Raw genomic sequence first — 13,229 nt, forward strand, 5'->3', positions numbered from 1 at the left:
AATAGGTGCCTGCCATGCAATGCATGGAGGCAGTACTGACTTGCTTCGCAAGTCAGTACTGCTCTCCTTATGCATTGCTATGGCATGCCCCTAATTATCGCTAGATTTTCTAATATCACTCAGCCCTACTCTATTGATTTTGATACAAATGAGAAAATAGCATTGATTATTAGAAATATTGATTGTTTTAATAACTTTTCTTTCCACTGTATGAATTGCACATGGTGATGGCTGCCAAATCTGTTGGTAAAGAAAGCTTTAGGTTTCAGCTTTAAAACTATAACTGATCCTTCTGTCCAGGGCCGTGCAGAGAATTCAAAAAAAAAAAAAAAAAAGGGCCCATCTAACCGCATTCTAGGACAGAATATTAACAAAGCCACACAGCTTTCAGAGTTTAATAAACAATGATAAATTACAAAATTGTGAGATATACAATCAAAGCTAAGGAGAATCTCTATATAGAGCATACAACTATGCATATGTAAGATATTTTATTAGTAATTTCTTTCTGCAGGTCTATTTTGTTATAGGAAAGTATTGCAATGTTCAAATCTGCAATTTAGCAAGATATGTAAATCAGAGCTGGTGGTCTAGCTCTGATTTACATATTTTGTCTTTACAGAATTACACTATTAAAATATAAATAAGGGCACAATGCAACCTTTTAGTGACTGTAATCAATAAAACAAAGAGCTGCCTGTTTGCTACAGTGGAGATGAGAAGTCTGGGTTGAGTTTTTTCCCCTTCATTAATTACACACTTTATATCCATCATGGTAATTTAGGGTGAGTTATTTTTCATTCTAAATGAATATCCTTGTTGGACTTTTATTTAAGTGTTATTTTCCTTCAAGATACATTTACCTAACGCCAGAATAAATTAAATGTACATTATGCAGCAAAGGAAATTAGAAGATCGGTCATATGTTCTTTATGGAGATGATAAGTTTCGGACGGGCCATGTGCCTCGTACACAGGGAAGAAGCTTTTTAGTTATCTAGCTTTGCTAGCAAAGTCGTTAGCTAGCAACTAGCTAATAGCATAACAACAACAACAACAGCCTAATGTCTATGATAAAAATACTGAATCGATAGATAAGAACAGTTTCTCCTCACCTGGCTGTCTCCTCCCGCTCAGTAGTTCTTCAGAGAAAGGGAGACGCAGAGGCCTGTCAGTGTCTGTTGTATTTCATTACCTCTCTGCTTAAACCGCGACTCCGAGCTGAAGCAGAAACGATACTTTAACGTTTTCCATAATCTGACAAGCAGCAAGTCTACTCCACTTTATTCACCAAAAACGTTTTTTTTAATAATTCACAAAAAACTGTTCTGTAATCTGGAACGTTTGCTACGTTGAGCTCCAGTTAGCCGCTTTATTGCACTGCGAGAGAGGCAACTGCGTCATGCGTCACGGGCAAAAGGTCAAAGGTAACAAGGTGACCGGAGGGCTTCTTATGTTGTACAAAAAAAAAAATAATAATTTTAGTACATGTTATTATGTGTCAGAAGAGGGCTTAGAAAGTAATAATACCAAAAATAAAAATAAAAAATTGACCAAAAGGGCACTTGGGGCAAGGAGCAAAAAGGGCAAAGAGCACATTGGGGGTGCTCTTTGCCCCCCAATGTGGGGGTGCCCAATTGGGCACACATTGGGGGTGCCCAATGTGTATTTTTTGGGTTTGGTCACTAGATGGGGCTGTGGCCCAAAGTACTGCTGGATTTCAGATGACTTAGTGCAAACGTCACGCAATACCGATGGCGGTCAAAAGGTAAATGCAGCCCGTTTACTTCTGTTGATCCAGCTTCAAGAGGCAGAAAGTCTATGTCGTGGACGGTTGGTCCACTTGTTCTAATAGAAAGATGTCATACTTACATACTGTATGCGGACTGTTGGATGTAAAATTCATGAGCAATAGATATTGTGCTACTATTAGTATCACACCAAAGGCAGCAAGTTGCAAGCCTTTAAAATTGTGATGCTTTTTATGGGTCAAATAGACTTAAAAAATTATAACAGCAGCCGCACAGGGGGGCCTAATCTAATTTTTTGTCAGGGGTCCCCAGATTCCTTGTGACGCCCATGAATCCAGATAAATAGGCTTAATTCAGAGTTAAAGTAAATTCGATTTTAAAAGTTTTAAATTACCCAGGAAAATATGCAGCTCTAGATGTTTTGACTGAAGTCCTGGGATTAATTATTCATTTCTGTAGAAGAATAATGAATCTATTTTTCCTAATGTGAAGTGTGTATCTGGATCTATAACAGAATTAATTGTGCTTGTAGCCTGACAACTATTATAATCCTGAAATTCATTCTAGCTTTAAATGCTTATTTAAAGTTAGAGGACAAAATTACTTGGTATTTTACCAAACATATAAAATATATAAAATTCATTCATTTATATTTCATTAATGCAAAGCTTAATGAAGCTTGCATTCATTAAGCTTTGCATTAATGAAATATAAATATACATTTATATTTTAAATGTATAGCGTACTATACATTTAAAATATAGTACGCTATATTTTAAATGTATAGTATGCTATACATTTAAAATATAGCGTACTAAATTTTAAATGTACGCCTAATAAAAGGGAAAGAGATGCAGTGCTTTGCTACACTATCACTAGATAAACAGGTAAGGATAAAGTTAATTAAGAAAAAAATATGGAGGGAGAGGGAAGTAGTTCAGTTATGCTAGCTTGACTTTGACAACCTAAACATGTAGATGTGGTGTGTAATTCTGTTTCAGTTCAGTTAGAAAATAAAAGGCGAGTTAAACACCAACTCTGACAGATCATCAGTACAGCAGGTGTTTAATGAGCTAATAGCAGCGGTAGCTAATCTACCACATTGATCACTTATTAATGATCGCAAAATAAACATCAAACCATAAAAACATAAAACTGTAATGGACTGAATATTACATTTTTTGTGTGGATATTATTAGTACTATTATTACTATTAAAAACAATAGCGATAATAACAATATTAAATTACAATAACTATGTTATAATTTCTCAAGTTTCATTAAGTTTAAATTTGAACCTGTGAACACATTAGACGTCACTTAATTTTGTTTACAATTTTACCTGTTATGTAATTTCATTCATCCTACATACAGTCAATTTTTCCACATGTGAAAATAGTGGATTGAGCAGGATTAGTGTGAATACCGTCGTACTTTGCTGCAGGAGAGACTGTCTGTTATCAGGGAGGAACCAGGGCACAAATCAAGTCTGGCACACAGGCCGTGTCTACAACGAGCAGGCAGCGGAGGACACATCTTAAGTTATCTCCCACAGAGAAACACTAAAACGTAAAGAAAACAAACTAATACTTTTATTAATTGCAATTTAATTAATAGAATACCATTTAGTTAAAATTAACATGACTTGAACCTAGTGTAATTTGTAGTTTTATATATTAACAGCACTGGTATTGTCTAAATCAGGCTAAATTTGTAACACTAAGTCAAACATATAATCAATACTAGAATAACATTAATTAGAAAATGTTTAGAATGAATGTGTTTCTATTAAAAACTTTGATCTTAGACGATGTAGGAGTTCTGAACCACTTTGCTTCATGTCAATTTAAAATTACTGCAGAACGAGACAGAGGTCTTTCAGAAAATACCTATATTCTTCCCAAAACCGTTTTATCTGTTGAAGTAGGAAAGAAATGAAATTAAAGTCAGAAGTGATTAAGACAGCAACATGCGCTCTGCTGCCTTCCTGTTGAGAGAAAAGAGACTGACTACTGACAAACAGCTGTGCAAGACAATGGTACCAAATCAGGACTAACAGAACAGCAAACATGCGCTTTGCATGGGACACACAGAAAGAAGCTCCAACAAGGTAACAAAATGGGTGCACACATACAGACATACGAACCGACAATTTACAATCCCCAAACACCAACCATACGTTTAAAACAAACTGCAATCAACAGAAAAGAATACATTTAAAACACAAAATGTTCGCTCTGCGGCAGAACCTTTCACTCTCACGAACACACACACAAACTACCCTAAACGGATCCAAAAACTAAATTCCAATGTGGCCACAGTCAAGGTACTGCCTTTCTTCCGTGACTCAGATCGACGATCAACTTTAACTAGTTCTCTTATCTTATCCTATGGTGGACATCTTTCATCGCATTTCGCGTCTCGCAAATCGGCTATCTCGTTATTTTCCGAGGGCAGTACTCCTCGAGGGTAAAACAAAAGAAAACCTAGCCTACACCTTCCCCRCKTACGGTAGAAGGGGGGTCGGCCGACTCCCAGACCGAGCCAGTCGACCTTCACACCTAAAACTACTCCTATGAACAACGGCTGTTAGCTGAAATTTAGAGAAACCGTGTGGGCCCTACACCAGAGTATTGTTTCCAAAAGTCTGCACCTGAACGGCCAGTCCAATCTCTGCTTGTGTGTCAACACAAACCCGCCCTCTGCTACCAACTGTTGAGAATAGAAATCCTAAGAAGTTTAACAAAGTGGACAGCAAGAATTTTTAGTGTGGCGTAATTCTGGTTCATCTTCTGAWKCCACTTTAATTGGAGCAGAAGTCTTAGGAATCACCTTAACATCGCTATATAGATCAAAAGAATCACTGTCTTCAGCAACGGACTCTCCCAGAGTAAAGTCTTCAGACAGATCCTCTAGAAATAAGTCTTCAWACGGATCYGTGTGAAGACTTRCACAGTAGCCCGTTGCATCATAATAATAAAGTCCGTCACACGAGGGCTCTGTTTTTGTGGGATCATTGGATACTTCCAACGCCTTCTTAACGGCGCTGGTGTCCGCATCGCGAACTTCCCCAGCCGGGGAAGGACGGAAAAGCCACGAGTCAAACTCGTCATATTCGATATCGTCTTTATGACTACTAATATCAAATACAACGGAAGGGAGGAGTTTATTAAAAACTTTCCTCACTCCCGTTGTAATCAAATATCCGGCTCCGAAAGTCAACGGAAAAAATATCGTTGCCGCAATCTCAGCCATTCTTAAAACGCACTGGAAAAACGCACTAATAAACTTCGGAGCTGCTTGAATATAAACTCCGGTTTTGAGATGCAAGCATTTATAACCTCACATGTTCTTTGATCTATGTCATAGATCTATGTCATAGATGAGGTCATAGCTACAATGAGTCTCTGTAGTTCCGGGGCAATGTCTTGCTTCTGGTCGTTGCTATGGAAACGGTCAGATCAGTTCTGCATGAGTCAAACTATTAACCCTTTGCAACTKCGTCACTTAATCATTTGAGGCGCCATGAGATTTTAAGGGTTAAATATTAAGTTTAGAATGACAATGATATATTAAAACCATTAATTTAAGTAGGATTTTTCATCATTTTATCAAGTTTAAAATTTTGAATCATACTTGACTTAAAATATCTTAAAAGTAAACTGAAATTGAACTCAGAAACATTTGCTGCTGCTGTTGTTGTTGTAAAATGTGACAAGAACGTTTGCCTGCTTGGAGAAGAGCTGCAAAGAAATAATTTTGGTTTAATAATTTTACACATTAGCATAAAAATAGAATAAAGAATGATCCCAAAGAAATGGTGCTGCCACTCCATATGTGATGGATTGTAAACAACTCACTTGAACACATTTGTTCTGTACAGTGCGAAAACGTAAACAATAGACAGAAGGTAATGTCTTCCAGCTTGTCTGCGGTTCCCTTCTGGACCTGTTACCCCATCAACCCGATGTGGAAGACTTGCTGGTCAAATGCCTTTCCATGCGGTTCAGCTTGATTCTCATCTCTCTTCAGTTGCTCTGTCTGAGATTTCTCCCATTGACCTCGGTTTCTCCGGTAGGATTTAAACCGGGACAATCGGCGAACAGAATATTGATTTTCTGGGCTCAGAAAATCAACCTGCTTGTAACTTCGTTCCCCGAATCTGCAGTGAACAAAGTCTTTCAGTCTGTGTTGGCCACTTCTCCAAGCATTGAGAAATTAAAGTCGGACCAAGAAGAATGTTTAAGACATTTTATTKCTGGTAAAGATGYCATTTGCCTTGGCATTTCTATTTTGGGATGGTTTGCATTTTCCGGTAAGCTTCATTGCGTAGATTCCTTCATGATCTAGCTGGCACATTTTATACGTYACGGCCAAACRYCAGCAAYTGGGTATCGTAATCTAATTCTTTGGAACTTGAAGTTCACACCTCCATTAGACAATCATTTCTCAATAGCCGAGGGTCTAGTGTGTGAAGCAAAGCGTAGATCAAGGAGCTGCTTTTTTCCAGGCTAGTGGGACACAACAGATAGAAATTGATCTTAAGTATGTGTGCATATATGCGTGTCTTTGTCAGTGACCCTTGGAACAACCTGTGAACAACAAAAACCTCCAGCAACCGTGGAAACTGCGGCCATCAGAAAGCAGAAACCGATGCCAGAGAATTCTGGTGTGTTTTGTTTTGACTTTTAGCTGAAATTGTGATTTGATTCTAACCGTATCAGAAGAACATTTGTTCTGCTACTGGTGCAAAGTATAAAAGAAAACAAGACCAGCAGCACAACGCTTCCTTCAAGATATTTATTGTTGTATCACTGTCATCTTTTTCCTTGTTTACATAAAATGCAAATTAAGAGAGAGATCATCTCAAAGCAGAAAGGGGTACAGTATACGACACATCAAACATAGGTCCAGTGCAAAAACAAGGCAACAGAAGTTTTACTAACCACATGACTAAGAACATTAAACATTTTCACATACAGGAGTGCCGATCAATCGGTCACCGATCATAATCGGCCGATTTYYGTGAAAAAGTGCMTGATCGGTGATMGGCGATCATTGGCTCTTGTTGCCGATACCGATCACCTGCATCTCATTTCGCAGCCTGCCTGTGCAGCTGGTCTCCTCTTTCCTTCACACTGCGCAAACGCGCAGCAACAAATCCTAAGCGATGTGGAACTATAATTATAACGCACTGAGTGAATGGGGAAGTTTGCGTGTTGCGGCGGAAAATTGAAGCACTTAAAAATGCATCAACACAACGAAGCTAATACGACATAAAGACAATGCCATACTTGACGGAGTTTGGCTACATCAAGGCTCACTGCAGTAAAAAGACATACTGAGGATCAGATAGCAGGTAAAGCAGCGCACAGCTACAAACACTCACCTGGATTAGCATGACAGTCAGAAAGCTAAACAAATGACCCGTAAAATTATTTAAGTCTTGGAGCTGCGATGTAAGACGCTGGTTCTGCTCTCGCTGTTGAACTGCTGCTACGCTACAGGTAGTAATATTTCACAGACGGAGCGCCGTCAGAAGATCGGACATATGTCAATTATGGAGATGATCGGTTTTGGACGGGCAATGTGCCCTTATTGCATAAGCAATACTAAAGAATGACTGATATCATTAACGGTACAGGGAAGAAGCTTTTAGCGTCTACCTGCTGGAAAAACTTGCTGCATCATAAATGTGCTAATAGTTTTTTTTCTTTCTCACTCAGTGTAAATAAAGCTCGTGAATAAATAATTCAGGGCTCGTCTTCCTGGCGGTTGGTTGGGATTTCCTCCATGCTGCCCACAGATCTGAGCGCAGAGGCAGATGTGCTGCTGTTTCAGCCGCTCCGAGTGTGATGCGTTCGAGGTCGACATGTTTGAAAGCAAAAAGACACAGAAGGCTGTTGATAGCCAGCGGTTTAAAAATCAACAGTGAAAGGATGTTTCTGCTTCGTCCTCTTCCTCCGGTCTTCATATATTCAGGATTAGAGATGAAACCGTTACTGGTTTTACTTTTTAAATACATGTATTAACCCAAAATGTGTCTAATTATGGATGGAATGAGAAATAATTCAACAAATCAACAGCTGGAGTTTATTTACTGTTATTTAGCTTTCACAAATATAACGAGATGCTGTGGTTCAGAAGATTCCTGAAATTTTAGGAATTTTTTTTGACGATGCTCAAGTTGGACAAAGAAATAAAAAACAGGATTTATTTTGTAATTACAGTTTTCAAACAAACCTGATGGCATTAGAGACTGAAAAGCTTCCTTATATCTTCAGTTTTATTTTAAAAATGGTTTCTACTATAATTAACTATTTAGTTTTACTGCATGTTTACTGGCCTTTTTTACCTGTTGTTTAAATTAAATGTAACATTTAGTTAAGCTTATGTTTTATCTGCTTAACTTCTGCTACCATTTGTTTCATATAATTTACCTGTTTATTTTTTATTTTATGGTTTTTGTTTTATTTTTTCATTCTAGTTTTATAATTTTCATCAGGATTTTAAAAATATGTTTGTTTTCATTTTATCATCAGACCATCTGCATCCATCTTCACTTTATTCTTTTTTCCATTCTTTGCCTTGTTTAACTCTATATTTTTAGTTTTTCATTGCTTCCTGTTATATTTTGTTTCTGTGTATTAAAGCTGCCCTATAAATAACCATTGATTGATTTATTGATTGATTGAATGTCTGCTATCATCTTTCTCTCAGAGTATTTCGCTGGCGGTCCGTTCCCGACTCACCGTCCGGGTCGCCACACTCTGATCGCTCAGAGAGATGCGAATGAGCTGCCAGAGTCTCGTTCCCACCTCCACCTTCATCGCCACCACCACCAGAACCAGCACCAGAACCAGAACCAGCACCCGGCCCGGTCAACCCGGCCCGAGTCTCGGCTTCAGCAGGAACTCGGCGCCCGGCAGAGCTTGGACCTGCTGGAGCAGCTGCATCAGGATGTGGAGCCGGACCACTTCGGCTGGCGTGTTGTACCCGGGGAATATGTGGTTACCATGGTGAGTGGTTACCATGGTCTTTGTAAGCCTGTTGCAGTGATCAAGTCATAAATTGATCTCATGAAATGTGATCAATTTGTGTGTGTTTTTATTTCCGCTTTAGTTGAGTTTTATATTGAATATTTAGAATATCTTTCGGTTCCAGTGTAGCGTGTTCTTTACAAAATTAAACTGCATCGATCTGACTGGACAAACTTGCCTTATTATGCCATTACCAGCAGATTACTTGAAAATGATCTCAAAACAATATTATCATTTATCACAATAATTTATCGTCCAGCAAAATTGGTTGTTGCTTTTTTTTTTTTTGACGGGTTCAATCCAGAGCTGAACAATGAATCAACAACAATGTACATCGTGAACAATGTCAAGAGACACTACATCTGATAGGCTGTTCAATCGGTTCCCTGAACTCTGATCCAAAACCACAAAGCATTCTGGGGGATGTAGGCAGAGGAAAGGCTCTGCCTACATCCCCCAGAGGAAAGCTAGGTTGGTGGAATCAACCAACTCACTCACTCTTTGGTTGCCTAGCAACATCCTGCTGGGTAACAGGCCGTTTCAAGCACCCCCCCCCCCCCCGCTTTGGTTACCTAGCAACAACCAGTTGAGTAACTTGTGCAGCAGCAGTTTAAAGTTTCACTGCTGTGCCTCATCAGGCATTTATTGTCTCGTTTATTTTTTATTGTGATACATTTCTTGGAAGAATTTTGATTTATCGTCATGATAAATTACAATTAATGATGTTTAAAAAAAAAAAATTGTCCGTATCGTCAGAATTGTTAGTTTTACTATTTTCTCAATAATAACTTCAGTAAATATCAATAAATTTCAAAATATGATGAAATGCGGTTAGTTTGTGCAAATTAATGATAAAAAAAAATCACATTTCTTCTTGTAACCGGAGTTGTAAGGTGTGTATTTCAAATATGAATAATTTCTAAGACCAGTTTTTGTGTTTGTGTGGCTACGAGTGCCATACAAAAAAAAGTAATAAATAGTTCTAATCGTAATAATAGCACCACGTAAGATCCATATCGCTCTCCCCTATTGAAATAAAATTCACTTTTTGATAATGTTCTCTGTGATTTGCTTTTAGAAAACAAAGCAAGCTCCACTGTTAACCAGATTACTGATGCACCTGAAATCTGTAGCTGTCTTCTCATTGGTTGGTTGGTTTTTAAGGCGGTGATGTCGTCCTAGAAACATGTTAAAGAAGGTCAGGGGTCAGAAAGCAGACGGCGAATGATTGATCACATGCTGCAGACTTCTCTATGTATGGAGCTGCAGTCTCTGTTGCCATAGCAACGCTAATAGCGAGCGAGCAGACCCAGTTCCCTCCACAATGGGCGGTTGTGTAACTCTTAGATAAACAGCAGTGACCTTCAGAGACAGACAGAGACACGGGGGACGCGTCTGGGAGACGGAGACGCGGTGAGGCAGGTGTTTCTCGCCGCGTTCGTCCTGCTGGTGTCCCAGTTACCGAACGCCGGGTCGGCCCGACTGCAGCTTACATGCTTAAACGAGCCTTTTTCCCGAATATGTTCTGAAGGAATCAGATGTTTGTTTTGGATAATTTTTACTGAAAAGATTCCTACAAACTCGGTTTGGCATTTTGAATTTTTCTTAAATCTTAAATGTAGATTCTCCTCCACTTGAGTCAAAAACATGGGGCTGATTTTTTCATTCTAAAATTGTGTATTTTGGTGATTGTAGCCTGACTTCATCTGTTAAAGTGGAAATTATTTTGGACACTTTGCAGTGACGTACTTGACAACACAAGGACGTATACAATCAACTATTTTCTCCTATAAGTAGAATTTGGAAAAGGGTTTGATGAGACAAAAATACTGCAAATAATTCTAAAGTAGCACCACAAAATTAGCAATTTTGATTGCAAACAAATCGCAAAATCCTGGAAGGATTATTAAATAAACACAGAGGTTCCCTAAAGTTAGATTCAGTTTGCTTAAAACGCTGCTTTTCAATCGTCTTTTCTCCATAAACCTGAATAAAATATCTGGATCTCTGCAGAATAGACGCATTAAGAAGTTGCAGGGTGTTAGCATAACAACCGCCAGCAGACCCACAGTCTGCAGACAGAACAGTTGGAGGTGTCGTGGCCGCAGATGCATCGTGGGAGTGGCGACAATCTGCAGAAACCTGCTGTGGAATCTCAAAGACAGATGGGAATGCTGGCAGTCCGCAGACGACAGTGTCTCTGTTTTTAATGTTCAGTTAGGAAAATAAAAGCTGCTCTTTGCACAGATTGAGACTTCCTGTGTGGTCACATGACCCGGCATCCCTGCAGGCCGTCTCTCTGAAAAGCATCCTCTAATGCGCTAAGACGTTTCCCTGCAAGCATTCAAGCTGAGAGTGACCCCGACACGCGGTCAGCAGGTCATTTGCTCATTCAGCTCTTAAAAAGAGCGCAGAATGCGTTCATAAATGCGATTATTCTCATTTAAATCTCCTTAATTCGTCCCTCTAACGCTGCAGTTTGCATAACAATTAGAGTAATGTGATGTAACAGGATGTAAGGGAGAGAAACCTCAGATGGTAACCAGTTACCGTCCATCACATTCCTCCAAGCCACCATGTGACCTTTGCTAAACTGATGGAAATTGTTTTTTTAAATTTTAAATAAATATTCTATTTGCTTAAACCGTCTTTTCTTCTAGTCACATAATTTAAGCAGAATTTCAGAACCGTTTGAATAGAAAAATCGAATTAAAAATCTTAATTTCTCTTTGGGATCAATAAAATATTTTTGAATTAAATGAAAAACGTGCATCTCTGGATTACATGAAAGAAAACCAGGTTTTAGATAAAAATAGAATAATTTATTCATATCTGGAAGTTCGTCCATTCATGCGTGTTACTGGATTGAACCTCACTGCTAGCCGCTCTAGCTAGCGACGCGCACCTGCAGGTGCCATTACTACGCATTGAGTTAATTGTAATTAATTAATTTCAGACAATTTTTTTATCTTGATTTAGAATTTGTAACTGAACCGCACAGCATTCTGGGAGATGTAGGCAGAGGAAAGGCATTAGCCAACTGAGCTATGTTGGTGGAATGAACTAACTCACTCACTCTTTGGTTGCCTGGCAACAAAAGGGTAATGACCAGTTTCAAGTTCCCCCACCCCAACTTTGGTTACCTAGCAACAACATGTTGAGTAAGTTGTGCCGTTTCGACTCATAATTGCTTAAAAATAAAAAATAACATTGCAGAGTGAAAACTGAATAAAACGGGAAACGATATTCCACTATTTTTAGTATTTCAGATATTTAAAACAAAAACAAACTAACCGATAATTATCGATATCGACTGTCAAACAATTATAACATTGTGATATTTTTTCAGCCATATTGTCCAGCTCTATCTTCATTACAAAAAACTAAAAAAAAATGTATTTTGAAAATAAAATATTTTCATATCTGTATTTTCATGTTTTGTCCACAGTTTACCTCTAGAGGCGCTAAAGCAGTCGTCATCCGTTAAAAAGTTGTTTTAATCAGCTTCTCTGTCCTGGAGGCTTTAAAATGTCGTATTGATCCTCTGCTAATTGCTGACTAATTGATTGAACCCTCTCCACATCCCTGAGTGCACTTTGACCCCTGCCCTGTCCCCGTTCCAGCCTTCTCCCCACTGAGCCGGGCTGTTGGCTAATTACAGCCTATAACCGCTAAAGTGTGTGTGGCTAGGACAGAAATAGTACCTGATCCCAACAGGAAGCACAGTGGGATAATGGCATTACCCGGGCGACGGCCAATCAGGTGGAGGGTTGAGCTGTGTCAGGCTCTAAGCCAATCAGAGATCAGGGAATGAGTAGATCAGGAAATGGAGCGAAAAGTCCCCGGTCGCTAAGTGACAGGCGGCTCGCCTGCTTTCATTCAGAGAAAAGCTTCGCGTGGTCAGCTTGGTAAGGTTGTTTACATTGTTTATCCTGCTTTATTTTAGCTTTTACCTCATTGTTTTGTGTGTTTTAATGCAAAGGTGTTTTATTATTTGTCTGTTTGTTGAAGGGTTTAAATGACTCCGGGGCGGTTACCTGCTTACACAGAAATCAGTGGATTATTGCTGCCTGGAGATTTTACAGAGAAAATCTCAGAACAGAAAAACTTTAGTTTTTAAAGATGTTCAAACAGAAACCCAGGTGTAAACTGATTATTATTTTAAATATTTGTAATATTATTGGAGAATTTCTCTTGGTCAGGCTGTTTTTTTTTAGTATAACCAGCCACAGTCTGATAACATCGGCTCTGTGAGCTGCAGGTTTTGTTCCTCATATTGAATTAAGTGGCAGCAGAACATGTTGTTATTTTAGCCATTAGCAAACAGCCGCCCACTCTCCCACTCATTCGCACGCACACACACACACACACACACACACACACACACACACACACACACACACACACACACACACACACACACACACACACACACACACA

General features: G+C 38.9%; 1 protein-coding gene across 2 annotated transcripts in view; it reads left to right on the forward strand.

Moving 5' to 3' along the window:
- ptprr (protein tyrosine phosphatase receptor type R) overlaps positions 1-13,229 on the forward strand; it is a 45,481-nt gene that overhangs the window by 15,520 nt on the left and 16,732 nt on the right. For both annotated transcript variants that reach the window (XM_017302892.1, XM_008400842.2), the window contains one exon: positions 8,470-8,768. In XM_017302892.1, the coding sequence (XP_017158381.1) occupies positions 8,470-8,768 (299 nt within the window). The remainder of the gene's footprint in view (positions 1-8,469; positions 8,769-13,229) is intronic.

Source organism: Poecilia reticulata, linkage group LG23, assembly GCF_000633615.1.
Source record: "Poecilia reticulata strain Guanapo linkage group LG23, Guppy_female_1.0+MT, whole genome shotgun sequence".
In the NCBI taxonomy this organism is placed as follows: Eukaryota; Metazoa; Chordata; class Actinopteri; order Cyprinodontiformes; family Poeciliidae; genus Poecilia; species Poecilia reticulata.